The sequence below is a fragment of the Lynx canadensis genome, chromosome B2 (genome assembly GCF_007474595.2).
Source record: "Lynx canadensis isolate LIC74 chromosome B2, mLynCan4.pri.v2, whole genome shotgun sequence".
Taxonomy (NCBI): Eukaryota; Metazoa; Chordata; class Mammalia; order Carnivora; family Felidae; genus Lynx; species Lynx canadensis.
In genome coordinates, this window is record NC_044307.1 from 152,634,378 (window position 1) to 152,657,930 (window position 23,553).

General features: G+C 41.1%; 1 protein-coding gene across 1 annotated transcript; it reads right to left on the bottom strand.

The window, feature by feature from the left end:
* Positions 1-1,081: 1,081 nt before the first annotated feature.
* PSMB1 (proteasome 20S subunit beta 1) lies at positions 1,082-19,136 on the bottom strand. The gene is made up of 6 exons (XM_030316835.2): positions 18,978-19,136; positions 14,861-14,968; positions 11,040-11,121; positions 8,624-8,753; positions 2,381-2,487; positions 1,082-1,373 (listed from the first exon to the last, which is right to left on the bottom strand). The coding sequence occupies exons 1-6, from the start codon at positions 19,088-19,090 to the stop codon at positions 1,188-1,190; spliced, it is 726 nt and encodes a 241-aa protein (XP_030172695.1). The 5' UTR covers positions 19,091-19,136; the 3' UTR covers positions 1,082-1,187.
* Between the last annotated feature and the right edge of the window lie 4,417 nt (positions 19,137-23,553).

Consider the following 23,553-nt stretch of genomic DNA (forward strand, 5'->3'; position numbering starts at 1 on the left):
GTGGCAGACCAACAGACTTCTCAGCAAATGTTAAAATATGTATCTCATAGGAGTTTTTGATGAGTCCAGTTCTGAACAGGAGGCCAACAGGAAAATCCTGTTGTTAATATGCCACAAAACCAATGACACCCCCTAGGTTACACCATATCATCGGACTTGTTCACACCAAAGAAACTGCTCCAGCATTACATGTAATGGAGATAAAATGTATTTTATATTAGCTCTATCAAGATTTAGGTCTCAGATTTAACATATTTTTTAAATGTTTATTTTGAGAGACAGCACAAGCAGGGCAGGGGCAGAAAGAGGGAGAGCATCACAAGCAGGCTCCGCATTGTCAGCACAGAGCCCGACGTGGGGCTCAATCCCAGGAACTGGGAGATCATGACCTGAACTCAAACCAAGAGTCAGACGCTCAACTGGCTCGACAGAGCCACCCAGGCGCCCTTCGGATTTAACATTCTTAAAGTGTTTATAAAAATTCTTCCTGACTACTGGCTAAAGCTCATTTAAGGGGCTATTTACTTTTGTAATTTTCTTCTATGCTGGTTGATTTGCAGATTTTTCTCCCAGTCATTTCAGAACGTTTAACATCCCCAGGGAATATCTTAAGCTCGTCCATTTCCCTTTACATTCATTAATAAAACTGATAAAAGCAATGGTTTAAAGGTAATCTACCCTTTAAAGAAAGCTGGGTGGACTTTATAATCAATTCCAAAAACCCTCTGCATAAGATAGGCTGGCCATCACGCAATGATAAGCTGATCAAAACAGTCATCTTTTCCAGATTAATTTCTTGCTCATAAATATAAGGAAAAAGTGACATGACCTGTTTGTTTTTTCATCTTTAAAATACAAAAATAAGGGCACCTGTCTGGCTCAGTCGGGGAAACGTACAACTCTTGATCTTGGGGTTGTGAGCTTAAGCCCCATGCTGGACATAGAGCTTACTTAAAAAACTTTTTTTTTTTTTTTTAATTAAAAAAAAATAATTAAAATACAAAAATAGCTCTGGAAGACAGAAAAATATGAGAAGAACGAAGAAAAGGAAAGGAAAACGAAATTATGCTTTCTAGATCTGTCCTGCTTAGAATAATTACTTCAGGTTTTATTTAATACATCAGTCCAATAGTTCCAAGATACAAAATTAACCAGTTGTGAAGTGATTAATGCTAACAGCACACAAATCAATCCTTCCTCAGGGGAACGGTCTCCTCCCTGATGCCCTCCTTGGTCACGATGCAGATTTTGAGTGCATCCCCAGTGTACACGTCCCTCTCTGCCGCTGAAATGAAGACATCTTTCACAAGCCGCATGGCTCTGTCCAAGGACAGCGGGACATGCTCCACATTCTGCATGTTCTTAAAACCAACCTGGTGGGACAGGAAACTTGAATGAGGCATCACGTGACAGTACAAAGGTGGTTCAAGCCTCCCCAGTGCCTTCACGTATCTAAGGATTCATCATGAATACATCACATACATTTAAAATATCTCTTAACTGAAATGCTTCCAGACCTGGCTAAATTATACATTCCTAAAACCTGACAAATGTTCACTGAGACAAAGCTGCTGCTCCTGAGAAGCACACATCACCTAGAGAGGTGGACATACGAAAGCAGAGTACCATTTTACAATGTGCTACCAGTAAGAAAAACAAAAAAGAGCCACGAGAATCCCTAGCAGCCATAACTAAGTCTCCCTGAAGAGAGAGGCTTTGTCAGAAGACACACTTGGGTACAGAGTGTGAAGGATAAACCAGAGTCAGAGAGGAGTAACACTCCAGATCCAGGGTGTGCTATGCCCAAAGGCCTGGTGACAGGACAGACACACCACACCAAAGGTCTAGGTGGAAGCGGAGTGACGGGTGATGAGGAAGGTAAGTAATATGCACGAGTAACTGTACACACATATTTCAGAAACACAAAGAAGTAAGCTTGGCGGCAGAAAGGATGATGGGAAACGCAGGCCTGATTTCAGGCAGCGGTAAGAGGAAAGGGGGCAAATTAAAAATGTACTTGGAAGTTAGAATATAAAATCAGGTGACAAACAAATGGTGAATATGGGGAAAAAGATATTTGCAAGTGCTTCAGGTAAGGTGGCAAGAGGAGAACTGAAAACATGGTCGAACGGTGTAGACACAGGAGACATGGAAGTCACGGTGTCAGGGGAAGACACTACAGAGTAGGCGAGAGGCCACAAGAGAGCCAGCAGAACACAGAGAGACAAGAAGGTCTGGGTAGGGCAAATCAGTCCACCGAAAACAACAGCGATGCACAAGAAACCCTTGATTTCTCCACTCTCCTGAGCCGGTGAATAGGAGAACTCAGAGGAAGGCACTTTGTGTTAACGTCACAGCAACATGGATGCAGTCTCCTTACCTGGTTGTCGAGCAGGGGCTGTAGCATGGCACTTGCTGAGCCTCCGGCCTTGAAGGAGTCTCTCTGGTAGGACCCTACTGGGTCAAAGCTGTACACAGCTCCCTTCCCTGAAAGAATAAGACAGTTTCCATAAGGATGCATCCTGACTACCATCCCAAATCACGGTAAAAATAGATCCAGTGGGACACAAAGTGGGACACAAAACGGACTATGAACTTAGCTAAAATTTCAGCCACATTCACTGTTAACCCAGCAGTCTGCTCGCCTCCTCTCACAAGGGAGTCAGAGGTACACCTGCCCACTCTGGTCTCCTTATGGCGTGTTTGACACCTGGAGCTTCAGGCTCTCGTCAAGCTGACATCGCCAATTACCACCCAGTGGATCCCAATATGTATGTGGTCTCACAGGCACACTGGTTAGCAGTCATAGGTCCTGCTCTGAGTTCTGCACCAAGCTCCTCACCACATTCCTAAAAAATGCTATTGTCGTTCTAGCATAGACCTGAGTTTAAAATTCTACTACTGTTGAATGTGAACAGTCACAAGGAAAACTTACCGTGTGTTTTTAAACAGTAAGCACCTTTAGCATCAACACCATAAAAAAACTGATTTAATACAGGAAAATTTTCAGAAAAACACAAATGCCACATGCAAAAAGTTAGTTCTGCCTAAAACATAAACATTGCTTCGTACTACCAGAGTTAAGAATCGCTTTTGCAAACAAAACACAACACCAGGGTTTGAATGTACCCATTCTTTTTTTATATACATATATTTATTTTTGAGAGACAGACACAGAGTGCAAGAGGGGGAGGGGCAGACAGAGAGGGAGACACGGAATCCGAAGCAGGTTCCAGGCTCTGAGCCCAATGCGGGGCTCGAACTCACAAACCACAAGATCATGACTTGAGCTGAAGTAGGATGCTTAACCGACTGAGGGACCCAGGCGCCCCTGAATGTACCCATTCTTAACAACAGTTGCAGAGTACTATCAGTGTAAGGATAAATGGGCCTCTCAGGCTCTCCTGAAGCCTGCATAAATTGCTATGCCTTTTTATTTTTTTTTTTTTAATTTTTTTTTCAACGTTTTTTATTTATTTTTGGGACAGAGAGAGACAGAGCATGAACGGGGGAGGGGCAGAGAGAGAGGGAGACACAGAATCGGAAACAGGCTCCAGGCTCCGAGCCATCAGCCCAGAGCCTGACGCGGGGCTCGAACTCACGGACCGCGAGATCGTGACCTGGCTGAAGTCGGACGCTCAACCGACTGCACCACCCAGGCGCCCCATTGCTATGCCTTTTTAAAGAGCAATCTGGCAAGAGAATCTATCAAAATATAAAGCATGCACCCAATGACCCAGTAACAATCTAACTTGTAGAACAGGATATACCCATAAGAAGGCTTATTCTGTCTCTCTTAAAAGAGCAAAAATTTCTAAGCAACCTAAAATCCATTAGCAAAAACCGGTATGGAAGAGGAAGATGGGACTAGGGACATAACCGCAAGACAATGTAAAATGAATAACTCTATAATGTGTATAACAGAATCCTATTTCCTATTATAGGCATAAAAAAAGCAATAAAAAAAAGCATATAACATATTTGTATAAGCACACAAACAAGTATGGCAAGATAAACTGAAAACTGTAGTTATCTTCGTGCGACTGAAGGCAAGAAAAGAAGGGAATCACTTATATGCTTAGGTACTGAATCTGTTACAAAGCACACGTGTCACCGTAATTTTTTTTAAGGCCTTTTAAAAACAGCTGTGTTTGGGGGGTGCCTGGGTGGCTCAGTTAGCTGAGTGTCTGACTCTTGGTTTCAGCTCTCAGGTCATGATCCCAGGCTCATGGGATCAAGCCCTGCATCGGGCTCCATGATGATCGTGCGGCCTGCTTGAGATTCTCCCTCCCTCCCTCCCTCCATCTCTCTCTGCCTCTCCTCTCCCCTGCTCACCAGTGCACACTCTGTCAAATAAAAAAAACGAAAAATTCCCTGTGTTTTGGGTGTGAAAAATCATGGATCATTTGACGAGGTATGACTTTAAAGTGATATAACTGATCTCTAAAACACATTACGCCAGAACTGAAGCACCTCAGTAGCTCACCTGGGAGATGAGGGATAAGGACAGTCTTCTTCCTACCCATGGACGTCCGCCACCCGTAGCTCTGTGTAGTTTTTCTGTTGCACAATTACTTACAATTCTCTGCTGAGAAGGCAGCATGTAAGGTGCTGAAGTCACTCAGGAGACCCCCAGGTTAAGTGTTTTTGTTGGACGCAAGCTTGGGATAAGATTGAGATCACAGTGGGCAGTTCACTAACTTCAACACACAAAGAAAGGGACAGGAAATACAAAGCCAAAAAAGAACAACAATCTCTCTCAGGAGGCCAACAGGCCACAAGTAAAACGAGGCCCAAAAATTTCAACTAAAGGCAGAACCAATTTCAGAAAAACCATACGCCACGGAGTTGAGAAAAACAAGAGCAGAATAAGTCGAAGACCAGAGTTTCAAAGACCTTCCCACTTAGCAAAGGCAAAAGAGACTTTTGTGACACAAGAGCAGAATGGCATGAATCTTATCTGTAGAGTGCTTTTCCTTACCAAAATAATTCTTTTTTTTTAAATTTTTTTTTTTCAACATTTTTATTTATTTTTGGGACAGAGAGAGACAGAGCGTGAATGGGGGAGGGGCACAGAGAGAGGGAGACACAGAATCGGAAACAGGCTCCAGGCTCTGAGCCATCAGCCCAGAGCCTGACGCGGGGCTCGAACTCACGGACCGCGAGATCGTGACCTGGCTGAAGTCGGACGCTTAACCGACTGCGCCACCCAGGCGCCCCACCAAAATAATTCTTTAAAAAAGCACCATGGCTTCAATGTAAAAAAATAAAGTCAAAACAAGTGCTAGAAAGGAAACCTTGGATGGGGGAGTCTAACAAAGTAGGACACTCAATGCCACAAAGAAAAGACCAACAGATTGGACCATACGAACTTCAGAAAATGCTGCACAGGTAGACAACCCCCAAAATGTAAGAGACGAAGAACATTCTTGGGAGGCATCCACCACCACGGATATTACAGAGTTGACACAGTTAGATGGCATGCTTATAAATAATTTTTTAAAAAGACTAACCTGCAAATAAGGAAATAAGCAAAGGTTAATACACAGGTCAGTCTCCAAAGAAGAAAAGCAAAGATCAAACAACACAAATAAATGCCCAACTTCAGCACACAAAAATGACATATAAATTAAAATAATAAAATATTTATTGGGTAAAGATCTTTAAGAGTAGTAAGGATGCCCAAAGAACCCCAGGTACTCATGCCCCTGCTGCCAGGAGGGTCCACTGGTGGTCTTTTCCGAAGGGCAAACTAGTGATGGCATCAAAATGCCAAAAATATATATCCTCTGACCCAGACACACAACTTCCGAGAATTTTTTCCAGAGAAGTACGCATGGTTGAAAAAGTATACAAATATATGCTAATTTGGATGTAAGTTTAAAAAAATAAAATTTTAAAAAAAGAAAAAAAAAGTATACAAAACTGTATGTACAAAGACATTCATCACATCGCTTAGATTAAGGAAACTGGAAACCACCTAAATGACCTGCAGAGGACTGGGAGGCAAACTGCAGTGTAGCTGTACCCTATGTAAGTCACTGAGTCATTACGCATCTTTATTCACTAGCATAAAATGATCTCCATGACAATACATCCAACATAAAGACGCATACACCATATTCTACTTGTAAAGTGCACAAACATGTATGACTACCAAGATACCTGTAAGCGGGTTTACTGGAAGTTTAATTGTAATTAACTCTAAATATAGGCTTTGAGGTGATAACTACTTTCATTTTTGTCTCTTCCAGTACTATTTGAAACTTCTGCAACTACTATTGTTTTTGTTACAGAAAAACTAAAGCCATTATTACTTTTGGGTGGAAAAATTTTTAAAGTATGACTGCAACTAGAGAGTTAAAGGCACAGAGGTCCAAGAAGACAGCTACTCACCTGGCTATCCTGAAGGGCAGCTGTTCGATCCAGTGTCCTGAAGGGTAACTATTGATCCCACCTTCCTAATTTAGCCGTTGACCCCAGTGTCCTGAAGGACAGCCAATGACCCAACTACCCTAAAGGTCTCAATAAAGAATACTGCTCTCCAAGTCTCCACCTCCACAAAAAAGAAAAACTGGAAACAAGGTCCCAGATACCCTGGACTTGGGGACACCTGGCATATGTGCAGTGTGGGTACAGGGCAGTAAATGGAAAACTGTCAGGCCAATACCACCCTTTACTCAGATTTTGGCCTACCATTCTTCAATAAGAATGAATGGCCAAAAATCAACGGAAATTTGAAGGAAGCCTCCAACATAGAAAACAGAAGTCAAAAATAAAATGAAAAAAAATTAATCCGATAAAATGAGGCGATCACAGGAAAATATCAAGGGGAGTACATCTAATGAGAACATACTTAGAGAAAAAAAATAAGGAAGCCAGAGAATTGGAAAAGTTCTTGGAAATTAATGACAGCAGAAGTAAGAATGTAGTACAGGATAAAATCTAAACCTGAGGAAATCTTCAGAGAAGAAAAAGACAAAGGGATGGACAATATGCCAGGGAAGAATTCTAATAAAATAGAAGATCACAATCCAGGTGATTGTCGAGACAGTGGGGAAGTGAACAGGAGAAGACACAAATAGGGAAAAGATCTTGTACAAAGGGTATCACTATAAAACTGCAGAACACCAGAATAAAAGCAAAGTCTCAAAACAAGTTCTCCGGATTTCTTTTTCCAGAAATCTCTTGAGAGATACACACCACCAAAGCAAGGAAATAAACCAAGAAAACAGGAAAGCACGGTAAAAGCTGAAGTGTCTTGGGGGAACAGACAAAAAAGACTGCTTTGCTACACAAATTCCTCTAAGAAGTGAAAATAAATTTAAAGGACAATCAAAGCAGACAAGATTATAAAAGACAGAAATGTCTGACCAAAACATCAGAGAACAGGGCTTTGAACTCGAGAAACAGATCCAACCCAAACCTTAGCTTTGCCCTTCAGTAGATGTAAGTGTTCCCAAATTAGCCTCTGACTCTCAGTGAAACTCAAAGGACATTGTCTGGCATGCTAAAATTCAATGATAGCTATGACTAATGTTGCTAAAACCTGAATTTATTGATCTGACATTCAAGTCAGACATAATTTAGGTGGAAAAAAAAGTGTCCAGCAAGCTGGGCTAGGCAAGCTAATCTGTGGCTAGAATTTAACTTGTTAAGGGTAATGAATTTTTATTGGCTGTTTCTATGCTTTATGTTCTGTCTTACTTTCAAGGAAGGCTGAAAGACTCGAAATAAATTGTCACCCTGATTTGTCTACATCTAAACCATGGTGGGTAAAATGACCAGAGTGCTCTCGGGGGCCATTTACGTGGGCAGCTGTTAAGACAGAGGGAAAACAAAGGAAGAGCCCATGGAACAGAAGGGACAGGAGGAAAAGTGGGGAGAGTAGGAGAGGAGCCCAACTCCCTACTATCCAGAAAGTTTTCCTCTCTGTAGAGATATTTCAATACGTTGTTCTCAGCCAAACATCTCTAGAACTTCTTTCTTCAATGGACTACTGTAAATGGTGGCACAGATCTGTCCTGAGAGATAGTATAGCATCTGGTCGTTGGAAGCAACCGAAAGTCAATCCAAATGAAACCTGGTGAAAACCATCCGTGTCCCTGCTGCGTAACACAGCTTTAGATCAAAAACAGGATGGACATGTCAAGTAACGAGACTGATTTTCTTAGGCCCTCCTGGTCTGACTGACAGAAAATCAAAGAGGTGTTTCAGAATGTTCTGAAAACACTGTTGGAAATGCATACATTTCTTTTAAGGCATCAGTTTTAACAACTTAAGTCAAATACATTTGTTATGTAGAATCATAAGGTCAAGCTCCTCCAAGTCAGATTTTTTCCACAGGATTAAAATGCTGATTATCTACTACTGAACTCCTGCAAGATATTCAGTAAAGGAACAGCATGCCTAACAGTCATTATTAGAGTTTTAGTACACAACCTGTGGTGTGTCTTTGGATCATCTCTTTATTCCCCTTTAAGCTTCAGTTCCTTATTGCTTTAATTAACAGAAAATAAAAGTATTGGGCAAGATGCTATTTATTATTCTTTTCAACTCTAGAGGGAAACATACATATCTAAAAAATGCCACCCCCCTTCATTTTCCAGAACGAGAATTCTACCTTCTTCATCCAGTCCCCCGATGATGTTGTAAACATAGTATGGAAAGAAGCGCCTTGAATAGAGGATTGTAGACAACATTGCAGCAATCGCCCCCGTAGTCATGGTCTTGTTATTGGAATGCTTATACATCTGCAATTATTAATGAAAGTAACAGGCACGGAGAGGCAGAATATATTACAGACGTGAACAAGGAACCGTAAATTAAAGGATGAATGCAAATCTTGGTGAAACGATGTCTATTTCTTTCAAGAACACACAAACATACTAAGACAAAATAATAATTTATTGTATCATGCCATTTTGGGGGCTATAAAAATTAAGGGAAAGAATGCTAAATTTTCCTCAGTTGTCTGATTTAAAGACTCTATTCTCCATGCCATCCATATCTCAGGAACTGCTAATTCAAGAGCAAATGTACACATGATATGTTTATACAGTGACCTGGGAGGGTGTTTTAAATCCAGCTCTCCTTTACTCTGCCTCTAGACCAGGGTCACCAAACTGTATAGTCCATGGACAAAATCCAGCCCAACAACTGTTTCTGCAAATAAAGCTCTATTAAAACATATTTTTTCATTACATATTATCTATACATCCTCGTGCATTACAACAGCAGAGCTGATAGTTACCACAGATATCAAATGGCCCATAAAGCTGAAAATAATTACTATCTGGCCCTTGACAGGTAAAATTTGCTGACCTTTGATCAGACCCAGATAGAAGTCCTTCTCTTTGCAAAGGAGGTATCTATGAGAACAGAAGACATGAGGGCAGGACCCTTACTCTGCATGATTCTAGTACAGGGAAGCAGTCCTGCTCCTTAAAGCGTCTATAGTGGAGACCAGAAGTATCCAAAACAAACCTTTTAGTGATTTTGAATCCTAGATTTATTTACTCTTAGGGAATCCTAAATTATCCAATAGAGAAATTCTACAAAAATTTCAAACATAAAATGAGTTCACCAATTTATCAGCCACATAGCAAACATCTCCAAAGATTTACCTAAGAACACAGACCAAAATAACAATAGCTAAATACGGAATATTAGAAAAAAAATCTTCATTTCAAAATCAAGCATCAACAGTATAATCACTGCATCATTTACGTAATAACACATGAAAGAGAAATTTCAAGGATTGTGTAATTAAGTTGAATTCCCTACTCCTTGTTATACTTTGTTAACACAACACTATTCTGCTGGTCTGTGTACTTTTGTACTGTAAGTTCCATCTGCAAAATATGCACCAGGAATCGAATAAATATGTCAATAAATGTAAATCAATAAAACTTTCAATGTAAAGAATTTAAATAAGTATTAACAATTGATCAATACCAAATGAAATCATTTCTGTATTTTACTGAACAATTTTGAAATTATTCCAAAACAGGTATCTGTTAAATTTACTACATACTCCAATACCTAGGACATCATTCATAAGTGTATACAATTTCAAGTGTTATTCACTAATAGGCAAACATAGAACGTGACCACCTCTGGTAACTTCTTCATGTACCAGGTTGGCCTTACCAACTACATAAAATTATGACACATAACCTAAAAAATTAAATCCTACACCAGCCCTGCATTTTTGCCAGCTAAGAAGAGTTTGTATTTACTGGTTATTATTACAGATAAAATCCATTTTAATATGGTTTAAATTACTCCTATCCTAGTCTCCTTGAAATTATTTGTTACATGCTGTTTAATATACACGGGCCATAATAAAAATCAAGACGTGCCTTTACTTTTATTAAGAGTCAGTACTCCTCTATTCCTCACACCTCCCCATCTCGCACAGAAGACATGGAGGCAGTGACAGTGTCAGCCCCTTTACAAACTGCAGAACAGGCTGGTTTGCCTCATTCCTCACTTCCTCCTCATACCACCCTTTTCAGCTCTTCCGCCCCCATCTATTCTATGCCCAAACTTCCTCAGCTGGCTGTCAACTAAAGCCTACTAAGGTGTTAGGTGGCGACAGCTTAGGTTGTGCCTCTCATCCAAACTCCTGACTTATCTATTTCTATTCCTGCCCGTGCATCCTGTCAACTAAGAGTCATGCTTGAACAAGGGAGAGCACGTCAGTTGATGGTGTTCCAAACCAAGCACCTGTCTAAAAGCTTGACTCCTCCACAGAATTTTTGTTTTTGAAGGAAGATTATCTTCAGAAGAAACCCTGACCAGGCTATCTCCATAAGGGTAGAGAAGCCTTTATACTGTACAGAGATTTTAAATACCCTGCAGTTTCACAATACGCTACTTTAATGTGGCTATCATTTCATTAACAGTATCATTTTACTTCTAGAACAGGTTATGGTTTCACCTGCTAACTTAGAGCTTCTCCAGCTATTCTGAGTGACAATCTAATAAATCATTACTAACTTTCTAAAGTGCAGACACGTAACAAAAGTATCTACCTTTAGTCTTGCTTCAATAATCTTTGTCAGGGTAAGACAGTCTCCATGAAACCCGCTGCATCCAATGACTGTTTTGTCTGTTCTGTAAAGAGCACATTTCAGGAAACTGGGCTGGTTAGATAGTAAAGTAAAACATGTCTTCAGCAATTTTAAATATAAAACCCCTATTCCCGTTATTCACCAAATGGTAACAGGACTAGTTAGCCCTTTGTTGCACGGGGAGGGCAGTGTCATCATTTCATACCTAAATAAATTATAGGTGAATCAAAGACTTCCAGAAAAATTAAAGTATGAATTGCCTAAAGAAGACATAGGTGATACAATCTTGGGTTGACAGCCACCTATTTAAATATGATACAACCCAATGCTTTCACAGAAAAATTTCATAAATTTCGTCAAATTAAAACTTTTATAGAGAAAAATGATAAAGTAAAAAAAAAAAAAAAAAATTGTAGTAGATATGACCAAAGTCTTATATTAACTTCCTTTATCTAAAAGGGTTCCTACAGGGGCACCTAGGTGGCTCAGTCGGTTAGCATTCAACTCTTGATTTCAGCTCAGGTCATGATTTCACGGTTGTTTGGATGAAACCCCACATGGGGCTCTGCACTGCCGGTGTGGAGTGTGTCTGGGATTCTCTCCCTCCCTCTGCCCCTTCCCTGCTCGCGCGCACTTGCTCTCTCGCTCTCTCAAAATAAATAAACACTTAAAAAATGAAATAAAATGGCTCCTACAAACATCAAAAGCATTAATACAGTGCATCATGGGATATAATGTACAGCATGGTGACTATAGTTAATAACATTGCATTGAATTTTTTTAACTTTTTTAAAAGTTTATTTATTTTGAGAGAGAGAGAGATCAGGAGAAGAGCAGAGAGAGGAGGAGAAAGAGAATCCCAAGCAGGCTTCACACGGTCAGTGCTCAAACTGACAAATCGTGAGATCATGACCAGAGCAGAAATCAAGGGTCAGATGCTTAACTGACTGAGCCACCCAGGCGCCCAACATTGTACTGAATATTTTAAAGTTGCTGAGAATAGATCTTAAAAGTTCTCAAGACAAGAAAAGATTCTGTAATAAATATGGGGACAGATGTTAACTGGACTTATGGTGGTGCAACATACACAAATATGTAATCATGTTGTACACCTGAAACCACTGTTACATGTCAATTATATCTCAATTTAAAAAAAACCTCGCAATGGAAAGATTGGTAAAGTTATAGGAGTCATATAAAGAAAGATGCAAGTCACCATAAATGTATGAAAAGAGACTTCATGTCATTCACAAATCCAAATCTACACAGGTGATGATTTCAACCTGTTAATAAGGCCTAATGCTGGTGAGGGGTTTTGGAAAATGGGTACTCCCCCCTGTTTTTAATGTTTATTTTTGAGAGAGAGACAATGCAGGCAAGGGGCAGAGAAAGAGGGAGACAGAGGATCTGAAGCAGTCTCTGTGCCGACAGCAGACAGCTGGATGTGGAGCTTGAACCCACAAACTGTGAGATTATGACCTGAGCCAAAGTCGCATGCCCAACCAACTGAGCCACCCAGGCACCGAAAATGGGTACTCTTAATAACTAGGCAAAAATATACATCAATTTAACTTTTTAGAAGGGCCATTTGGCAGTATCCAGTAAAAATTTAGGTGAACGTTACTTTTATGCAATAATTCCATTGCTATAAATTCATCCCATCAATCTACTCACATAAGTTTGCAAAGATATACTATAGGCTTACTTGTGAAGTATACATAATATACTATAGGCTTTCTTGTGAAGTTACATATTATGTTAATGGCTCTCCAAAACAAAACAAACAAAAAACAACTTAATGCCCACCACTGGGGAAGTGATTCAATTTTGGTTTATCCATACAAATTCAACCAGGTCTCAAAAATTCCTAAATCTTAATATCAATCTATAAGGAAACCTACACCAGTCTCATCAAGAAACATAGGAGAAATCACATGATAAACTCTTCCTTTCAGATATTTATGAGGGATTCATACAAACCATATCTGTCCAACTAGAGGGACCAATGACACCTCTGGGGGCATCAACATTTCCTGATCTATCCCTACAATCAACCTCACTGCACTCAGTTAAAGAGCTCCAAGCTCCCATAAAGCTATACTGCCTTTACTAACAAGATGGGTTAATAATACCAATAGGATAGGACAAAATCTTAGAGCTTCAAGATGCTTTTCCCAAATCTTCACATATATCAAGGAAGGGGTGTTTGCATGCAAAGAATAAAGTTAAATGTAGAGTCTCAAACAGGTGGGCAAGAGGCAAGTTTGGCTCTAAGTCAGCCCACAGGGTATGGGATTAAGTGCAGACACGCAGTTTTAGCTCTATGTATGATTTAAGGCTAAAGACGGATGACAGGGAGACATATGAAATCACTAATGTTGTATCTATCTATATACCTAAAGTACTGCATAAAAAGGAAAAAAAACCAAACAAACCAGGTATTCCCTTCAGTAGCACACACACTAAAACAGAACATTACAAAGATGAACAGAACCTTGCAAGAGAATGGTATTTGTAAAGTTATGTTCTTAAATTTTATCTGTGACATTTACTACTTTCTTTTTTTTTTTTTTTTTTTTTTTTAATTTTTTTTTGGGACAGAGAGAGACAGAGCATGAACGGGGGAGGGGCAGAGAGAGAGGGAGACACAGAATCGGAAACAGGCTCCAGGCTCTGAGCCATCAGCCCAGAGCCTGACGCGGGGCTCGAACTCCCGGACCGCGAGATCGTGACCTGGCTGAAGTCGGACGCTTAACCGACTGCGCCACCCAGGCGCCCCTACTACTTTCAAATTATAAAACATCTTAGAAGAAAAAAGATAGCATGGATGCACTATGAATTAAATATCAAAAGATGGAAGAAGAATACAGGAAGAGAACTGGGAAGATGAAAACCGGTATTGATTGTTCTTTAGGTAGGGTGTGCACTAGCCCTGGACCCAGGAAAGAAGCCAGAGTCCTCTTTACCTACTTCTTATAGCACAAGGCCCTGTCCAAGGTACCCAAATCCCATCAATCCATTCCTGTTACAATTCAGGTTTAAAAGGCTCTTGTGGCCTAATTTAGGAATTAACCAACTGTAACAGTTCCCAAAAATGTCAAATACAAACTATTGGTCATCAGTGCATATGACTTCACTTTTATGTTTTAGAAAAAATATACCTGGTCCTTAAGACAGTGGCTCACAGATATAACTGCTTAGGATATGGCTAAATTAAACGTTTCAGGTTAAAAAAAAAAAGTGGGAGATTTAAAAAACATGTAATGGATTAACAGATAGAAAAATACAAAGCTATGTGATAAAATATTTACAATATTATAAATATTTTATAGATATTTTATAAATAAATAAAGCATTATAGTAAAATGCTAATAATAAAAGCGATGTGGGGGCACCCGGGTGGCTTAGTCGGTTAAGTGTCCGACGTCGGTTCAGGTCATAATCTCGCAATCTGTGAGTTTGAGCCTCACGTCCGGCTCTGTGCTGACAGCTCATAGCCTGGAGCCTGCCTCGGTTTCTGTGTCTCCCTCTCTCTTTCTGCTCCTCCCTGCTCATACTGTCTCTCTCTCAATAGTAAACAAACATTAAAAATTTTTTTTAAAACACTGCATATCATATTAGGGAATACTAATTTAGAAAACTGTTTTCTAACAAAAATGCAAACTAAGCTCCAAACAGGCAATCTAAAAACTCATGAAACAAACTGTTTAGAAGTGGAATCTCTTACAGCAATAAATCATCACAAGGTGCCAGGAAGTATGTCCTTAGAAATATTTACTTACAGTCTGTAACACTTGGGGCTGTCCCTGGTGTGAATTGAATATCCTTCACTCAATCGAGTGTCAGAAGCCACAATTGAAAAATCTTCTCCAGCGATTGCCAATACAGTCCTGGGGGGGGGGGGGGAGGGACACAAAAATTAGTGAATACTTTGGGATGGTAATACTACCTCTCTAGAGGAGAGCTCTTCATAGCACATATTGGACAAACCCCACTAGATTTGAGCAAGAGCAGGACTCAGAAGAAAGTTGAAAGATCAGTGGGAAAGGATCCCTGGCTATAAGTCATCTAGGAAAAAAAATTTAAGTACTCCCTAAAAAACAACACAAGCCTAAGTCAAAGCGTAGGTCACTTCGCAGAAGGTAACAGAAAAACCACTGAATTATCATAACATCATCAAAAAATTAAATAACTACTTGTGCAAGGTACTGATATCACAAAACAGGGCCATGAGGATCAGGTGTAGACAGTGGTGCCACACCAAAAGCTCTCTGAGCTCAAAGGACTTAATGCTTTTCATTTTTTATCCAAGTCCTTATTTAGTATCTACCACTCAGTGGACACCCAAATATCTGTTAGAAATGAATGAACAAAGAACAAACTTTTCTTTCGTGGCTGTATGATTTATGATTCAGTTTACTGAAGAGGCTAGAGCACGAACTCCCAAAGCAGTCTGTCCAGTTCTAATTCTGGATCTCTCACTTATTAGATATGAGACTGTGGGTAAGCTGTTCAACTTCCCAAGGCATCAATGTCCTCATATAGATCAGAGATCGTAACAGTAACTACCTTACTAGGATTCCGCAAGAATTAAGTTAATAATTACAAAGCCCTTTTACTAGTACCTGAAACATAACTGGTCCTCTAGTGTTAGCTATGATCGCTATGGCATAGATATATGAGGCAGCAGATTGTGACCACTGAGAACCTGGGCTCTGGAGTTACTGGAGACCTGTCCTTGCCACTTCCTAGCTCTGTGACCTCAGACAAATTATCCAAGTTCGAGTTGTTGGTAGTAACAGTTCCTGTGTTACAGGATGACTGAGTCAAATGACACAGATCACATAAAGCACCTAGCACAGTACCTCACAGAACATAAGCACTGAGAAAATGTTATCCATTATTTTTACTGAGGTGGGATCTGCACTGAAGTTCTGAAGTACAAAAGGATGGCATTTCAGGTAACGTGGACAATGAATAAAGGGAAACAGGTAATAATACAAATAAACATTCAAACAACTTACTAAGGTGTTCTGTGTGAACTAGTGGAGGAACATAAGGCTTATGTGAGGGACATGGGTCTGACTTGAGAAAATCCCAAATGCCAAACTAAAGATTTTGGAATGAGAACAGTTACATTTGCAAAGTGGAGTGAAGTTTTAAGAAGCCACTGTGACAGGGGCGCCTTGGTGGCTTAGCTGGTGAAACGTGCGACTTCAGCTCAGGTCATGATCTCTCAATCAGTGGGTTCAAGCCCCACATGAGGCTCTGTGCTGAGAGCTGAGAGCCTGGAGCCTGCTTCAGATTCTGTGTCTCCCTCTCTCTCTGACCTTCCCCTGCTCACACTCTCTCAAAAATAAGTAAAACATTAAAAAAAAATTTTTAATAAAAAAAAGAAGCAACAGTGACAATAACATAGTACGTGAAAGGGGATGAAAGTACTGCTCCAATAAGACTACTGCAATAGCAATAGAAGGGCGCCTGGTGGCTCAGTTGATTGAGTGTCAGACTTTTGATTTTGGCTCAGGTTCGTGCGGGTTCGTGAGTTTGGGCCCCGAGTCGGGCTCTGTGCTGACATCACGGAGCCTGCTGGCGATTCTCTGTCTGCCCCACGCCCCCTCGTGCTCTCTCTCATGCAAGCTCTCTCGAAATAAAACAAACAAAAGATATGGTGCGTGTTAAAAAAAAAAAGACTAATGCAGTAAAAAGGCAGCAGTGGTACTGGAAGAAGTGGGGATACTGAGGAAACACACAAATTGTACATGGTTTTTCTAACTACCAATATGCGACAGAAGTGGGAAGAGCAATTGTGACATCCAAGATTTTAAACTTGGTGGAGCAGCACAATGACATAATTATGAGCATAAAGAAGGAAAGGTAACTGAGAGGAATAATTAGCTAGCTTTTTGTTTTAGTATCTTGAGTTTTGTTAACAGGAAAAAATTCAGGTAGAAATGTTTCATTTAAGAAGCCAGAAAGGAGGAACTCATGAGAGGTAAACCTAGAGAAACAGATTTGGGAATTATCCTTCTGCAAATGAGATGTGAGTGCTAATAATGGGATTGAACTGCATTTAACGAGACAGTAGAAAAAGGACATGGAACTAAGCCTTGTTCTGCCAAAGCAAAGGCTGCCCATGAGCCAGCAGCAACAGGTGCTACAGAAAAAGAAGACTGAAGAAAGGTAACTTAATAATCACAAGGTCACAAGTTACTAATGTGTAAAGCAGTAATGGCTGAAATTTGGATTACAAGGGGTTAAAGAGTAATGAGTACTCTACACTGGAGAGTCATTCTTACAACTGCCTCATGCCTCCCATCTTGGGACGTAACTACTTCGTTATCACAGAAAGCGTTTAGAAGTGCAATGGTAAAAGCATACATAAAATCAGTGGCCAACGACGAGCTATGGATTCAAGTCCTGGCTCAACTGCACACCAGCTTTATGACCAGAGCAATGACAAGAGCCCTGGCTCATTTGTAAAAATGGAGCTAATACCACCTAACACTCCGTTATCCTGAGAATTAAAAAAGGGAACTGCCTGCAGTATACAAAATGCTTTTCTACGGATTCTCCCTCTAAACTATGACTAGCTAAGAAAGAGAATGAAATCTGGGCTCAAGAAGTCGAAACACCACACTGTTCAAACACCACACTGTCCTTCGGTGGCAGAAACGAGGCTAAAATTGGAGACTTCCACTCTCTTTCCAACATATTTCAAAAGTCTGCATTAAAGTTTCAAATCCATAAAGACATGATTAATTAACATGGTTATGTCCAAGAACCGTCTGTTTGTTTAAATCGGGTGTGTGTACAAAGTTTAGTTGGTAACCTACAACCACTGCCTCAATTTACACCTCTTCATTGTTAACAAGTCCTAAATGCAGGGTCCTTCCACATTGCTAGTAACACTTTTAGCGTACAATGAAGGAAAAGTACTAAAGATAAAGCCAATTTTAAAACACAACTTGAGGGGCGCCTGGGTGGCGCAGTCAGTTAAGCGTCCGACTTCAGCCAGGTCACGATCTCGCGGTCCGTGAGTTCGAGCCCCGCGTCAGGCTCTGGGTGGATGGCTCGGAGCCTGGAGCCTGTTTCCGATTCTGTGTCTCCCTCTCTCTCTGCCCCTCTCCCGTTCATGCTCTGTCTCTCTCTGTCCCAAAAATAAATAAAAAAAACGTTGAAAAAAATAAAACACAACTTGAAGGTAACATGCCAAGGGTACACATACTAAAGGGTCCCTCTTCTGACTTTTTTTCCCCTGAACTTAAGCTTAAACTTAACTTAAAAAAATATTTTAAAACTGTAAAATATAATATTCATATAAGGGAGTGCATAAACACATGTGAAGATTCACAAATGGTTACACATCAATAAGCCTGGTGTTGCCGGGGCTGGAAACTCCATCCCATAGTCCAAACAGGTTCTTACCAAGCTCTCATCTACGAAACTAAGTCTAGTCAACCAACGCTGCCTTCCATTTAAAACAACAGAAAACGATTAAGCCGTTTGATTAGAATCATCAACTGCAGACACGACCGTGCATCCAACGACAGTGGCCAACCAATCCTAACTTTTTAACATCAGGCGCTAAACCTGTCGCCTCGCCTTTGACATGCGAAACCTATTTAGGCCGTAAGAGAAGGTTAGGCCCATTTTTAAACCTCTTTCGTAGCAGAGCCCAGGTTTCAGTTTCTATCTTCTGTCTCACTGCAACAAAGAGCAGGCTATGCACAAGTGACCGGCCTGCAAGGTAAAGCACTTAAGGCCAAAGCTGCCCCTCCGCAACCCATGGAGAGGGAGGCCTGCGGTCGGCGGGGAACGCGGGCTCGGCCGCGACTCCCAAGGCTTCAGCAGGCACGAAGGCGGTGGGGATTGAAAGGTCGGCTCTCTGGTCTTTACCCTCCGTTGAAAGCGTAGGGCGAAAAGCGCATCTCCAAAGGGCCGGCGGCGCTGTGGGGCTCCACCGCCAGGTCTCTGCCGGGTCCCCAGCACCCCGCGGCCGTCGACAACATCGCGCTGCTCCGGCTGCTGCTGTCTCACGGCGAGATGGCGCCCAGCCGGACGTCCCGCCGCTTCCGGCTTCTCGCGGCGCCAGCTCTGGCCGCTCTATCTCGCGCCGCTCGTTGGTTGCTCCCGTCGGTAGCCGGGCGCCCCCTATCCCAAGGAGGCGGGACAGATTTTTTGTCGTTTTCCTCAGAAAGGTTTCTTTCCTAAGAAAACATTAGAATTTGCGCCTGATGGACAAACATTTTAAAGTCTTACCATACAAAAAAAGTTGGCAAAACTGTGGAGTAGCGGAAACTCGAATGCTGTATGGGAGTGTAAGTCGGTGCACCCGAAAAGGGAGTGGCATCGCTTGGCGGATTTGAAGATGCATACGGCTTATGACCCAGCAACTCCCGGCTTAGCTGTATATCGTCCTCGCCAGAAGACAAGTACAAAAATGTTCTTGTGGCATTCAGTGTTCTTCATGGTTCCAAGTTGGAAATGAGCCAAATGTCCGTAAGCAGCAGAGTGCATAAACCAATTGAGGGTTATGTCACAACAAAACAAAGAAACAAACAAAAAACCAAAAAAACTAACCAATTTCAACGAGAGGAAAGATACAGCAACGTGGATGAGTCTTAGAAGGTTGAGCAAAAGAAAATATGTTACATAACTTATGAGTACACAGTGAGTAGGAAGAACCTGTTTGGACTATGAGATGGAGTTTCCAGCCCCAGCAACACCAGGCTTATTGATGTGTAACCATTTGTGAATCTTCACATGTGTTTATGCACTCCCTTATATGAATATTACATTTTACAGTTTTAAAATATTTTTTTTAATATTTTTAATTTTTTTAAAATATTTTTAAAAGCAATTGGTTCTTTTAGGATGGACCACCTGTTATATGCGTGCAGTTTGGGAACCACAGAAGATTTTTGAAAAGCACTTGCTTAAATAAAAATTTCCCCAAGTTTTATTGTAAACATAGGATAAAACAGGATTTTCTTTGATGGTTATGGACATAAAAGTATTATACTTATTTAGATTCTGTCCTGGATCCAAAAACTTATATAATACATTTCCCGTCCTCATGGCAACGACAACCTTACTGATTATATAAAGTACAGCTAACCCTTGAACAACACAGGTTTGAACTGCATGGGTCCACTTATACCCAGATTGTTTTTGATACAGTTTAGTACTGTAATTGTATTTTCTCTTATGATTTTCTTAATAACATTTTCTTAATTATAAGAAATACAACATATAATTATAAGAATACAACATATAATACATATAACATATAAGATATGTGTTAATTGACTTTTATGTTATCAGCAAAGCTTCCAGTCAACAGTAGCCCGAACAGAGTCAAAAGTTATGTGTGGATTTTCATCTATGTGGAGGTTGGCGCTTCTAACCCCTGCGTTGTTCAAGGGCTAAGAGTACAAAGGAAGCAAATTATAATATAATATATGATTATGCCTAAATGAGCCATAGGAGAGATGAAGATACTCTGTGGTCCAACCAAGCATACGGAAGTGAAAAGACTAAGAAACAACTACCCATACTCTTGAAACTGCCTTGGCCCCTCCAGCCAACCTAGTAGTCTTTGAACTTTATCAAGCACCCTTAGCCTGACTGATTAACCTTTCTTTATCTGTATGTCATGCATTCTTTCCTAGAAAGAGCAGAGCACTTCTGCATGTGAGGAAACAGAAACCAGACCCCCTTGCACAACCTCTGAGCACTGCAATAATATCTGCAGCTGGCACCATCGGGGCTGCTCGTAATCAAGAAATATTATGGACCACTGCACTCCTTTTACTGATTACTTGCCCTAAATTCCTTTAAAAATCCCTGGCAGAACCTCTTAGCTGGCCTTTGGACAAGAGTTCACCTTCTCCCCAGGTGGCTGGCCTCCTGAAGAAAGCTCATATTCCTTTCCAATCAAAACTCATCTCTTGAGTATTGGCTTTTCTTTTCTTTCCTTTTCTCTTTTCTTTTCTCCTTCCTTTTTAAAATTTTAACTAGCCTCCAGGCCCAATGTTAGTGTTGAAATCACAACCCCGAGATTAAGAGTTGCATGCTCTACCAACTGAGCCTGCCAGGTGCCACTTGAGCATTGACTTTTCAAGCCCTGGGCAGCCAAATTTGGGATTCACTAACAAATTTTGGCAAGCCATTCAGGAACAAATGCCCCCGTGGCATCCGGTCCCCGCCCCCCCCCCCCCCCCCCAGGGAATCCTAAGGCAGAGCAGAGGGCCACGGCTTCCTTTTAGTTTCCTGGGCGTGTAGCTTGGAGGACCGCAGGAGGTTAGCTTCTCAGGGCTAGTTGGTCTCCAGGAGGAAATCTGAGGGATCTGTCCGTACAGCTGATGAGACTATTTTTGTCTCCGGGGAAACTCCCTGCTGATTCCCGAACGACACTAGCTGCCAATTTCGCTTTTTGGTTTGACTGGAAAGGAAAGGAGCATTTGGGGGACTTGACAAACTTCTGGACCGGATAAGTCCATCGGAGTGCCTGCTGATGCAAGTTTCTCATTTGTGAAGCATTGGGTGCTTTTGTTTCATTGTCCATGTTTTTTTGTTTCCCGTTAGAAAGTCACAGCTTTCAGGAGAAACTAAAAGGGACTTGAATAATGGTCAATTTATTTGGAATTTGGAACAGATCTGTTTTGGTGTGTGTGCAGGGGGAGGGGGTTGTGTTATGTTAAATGTGTGTATAATGGGAAATTCCATTTCTATCCCACCAAATAACCCACTGGACTGAATTTTGAATAAGTGAAAGGAATATAGGCAGGAACCTATGACTAAGAAGAAGGTGGTCTTTTACTGTAACACAGCTTGGTGGTCCATGTACCATTTAGAGCTGAGATGGCCACTAAATGACTCTCTTGGGTTCCTTCCTCCCATTCAGTTGCCTCCAAACAAGGGGTCTTGGTTTGGTTCTCTTAGCAAGCCATTTGGGAGCGCCTGGGTGGCTCAGTCAGTTGAGCGACCGACTTCGGCTTGGGTCATGATCTCACGGTTTGTGTGTTTGGGCCCCTCGTTGGGCTCTGTGCTGACAGCTCAGAGCCTAGGGCTGCTTCAAATTCTCTGTGTCTCCCTCTCTCTCTGCCCCTCCCCTGCTCGCACTCTGTCTCTCTTTCTCTCTAAAATATAAATAAAAAATTAAAAAAAAAAAGGAAGCCATTTGGTTCAGTTAGTGAAACTCCAACTTTGGGGGCGGAACCAGAAACTAGGAAGTGTTCAGTTCAATTGGTGAAGCCCCCAAGTTTTAGGAAAGAACAAATGCTAACGGAGATACTCTGGGCTTCATTCAATCATAGTTGTGTGTCTTGTGTGTTCTTTCTGAACCTTTGCCCAGGAAGATTGGGAATACACCTTCTCTTCCCAAAGAAGGTCCATTAGGACGTAATTTAAATAAAAGGTACAGAGAGCTGAAAAGCAACCAGACAAAACCCTGTTTTTCAGGAGAGACAGACAAGAGACAGAGAAAAAGGGATGTTACTCTAAACTTTGAATCTGCCTCTGGCCTTTCTGGTGGCACCTTCGCACCTCCGCCTCCCCCTCCCCCTCCCCCTATTTCTGTACCTCTGTGGGCACCCGCTCACATAGCTGGCATCCTTGGTGCCTGGGGCATCGTCAGCTTCTGCTCCTCCTCCTCCTTTCATTATCAAGAAGCAAAAAGCACCCTGAGCTGTTGGGCCCCTCCTGTGAGGTTCAAGCTAAAGCACCTCCCAAATTCCCATGGAGGGATCCAGGGACTCCCCAAACTTAAACCACTTACCTCAGATTTCCCCACAGATGCCTCAAGTAAAAAGTGACAGTGGGGAACAAATTAATTGAATTTTAGTGGACACAGGCACAACATATTTGGTATTAAAGCTAATTCAAGGGTGGGGCGCCTGGGTGGCTCAGTTGGTTAAGCGTGCGACTTCGGCTCAGGTCATGATCTCAGGGTTCGTGAGTTGGAGCCCTGCTTGGGATTCTCTCTCTCTCTTTCTCAAAATAAATAAATAAAATTGAAAAAAAATTTAAAAATAATAAAAGCTAATTCAAGGTTTTTGGTTTAATTAAAATAGACATGCTTTTGGAGTTATCAACATGGAATATGACACAGATAATCAGCTTTTATTCTACCTGAATTTATTAGTTAAAATCATGTTGTATCAGTTGCAATTTGTCAACAAAAATGACTTAAAATGATGGTTGATTTTGTCTGTCTCAAAGTTTTCCTAATTGTTAAGAACAAGTAGTCTGAATAAATAAAAAAGTTTATAGCTTTCAAAATCTTTGGCAACCCAAAACTTTAAAGTTTTTCTAAGTTAAACGATAAATTGGGTTGAACTCATTAGATATCTAATTCTTTTCCAAATGAGATAAAGTACTGAAATATTTACTAAACATAGGCTTATCTGTTTCTGGCTCCTTCATACAGAGAAACTAAAGGTACTTGGGTCTGCTAACAAACACAGTTCAT

What these genes read in the sequence shown, in the direction of transcription:
- PSMB1 (XM_030316835.2), bottom strand. Translation starts at nt 19,090, where the DNA reads ATGTTGTCGACGGCCGCGGGGTGCTGGGGACCCGGCAGAGACCTGGCG. An exon ending in AGCCCCAAGTGTTACAGACT is followed by an intron (nt 11,122 to 14,860) that starts GTAAGTAAATAT and finishes TGCTCTTTACAG; the next exon opens with AACAGACAAAACAGTCATTG. An exon ending in AGCCCCTGCTCGACAACCAG is followed by an intron (nt 1,374 to 2,380) that starts GTAAGGAGACTG and finishes CTGTCCCACCAG; the next exon opens with GTTGGTTTTAAGAACATGCA.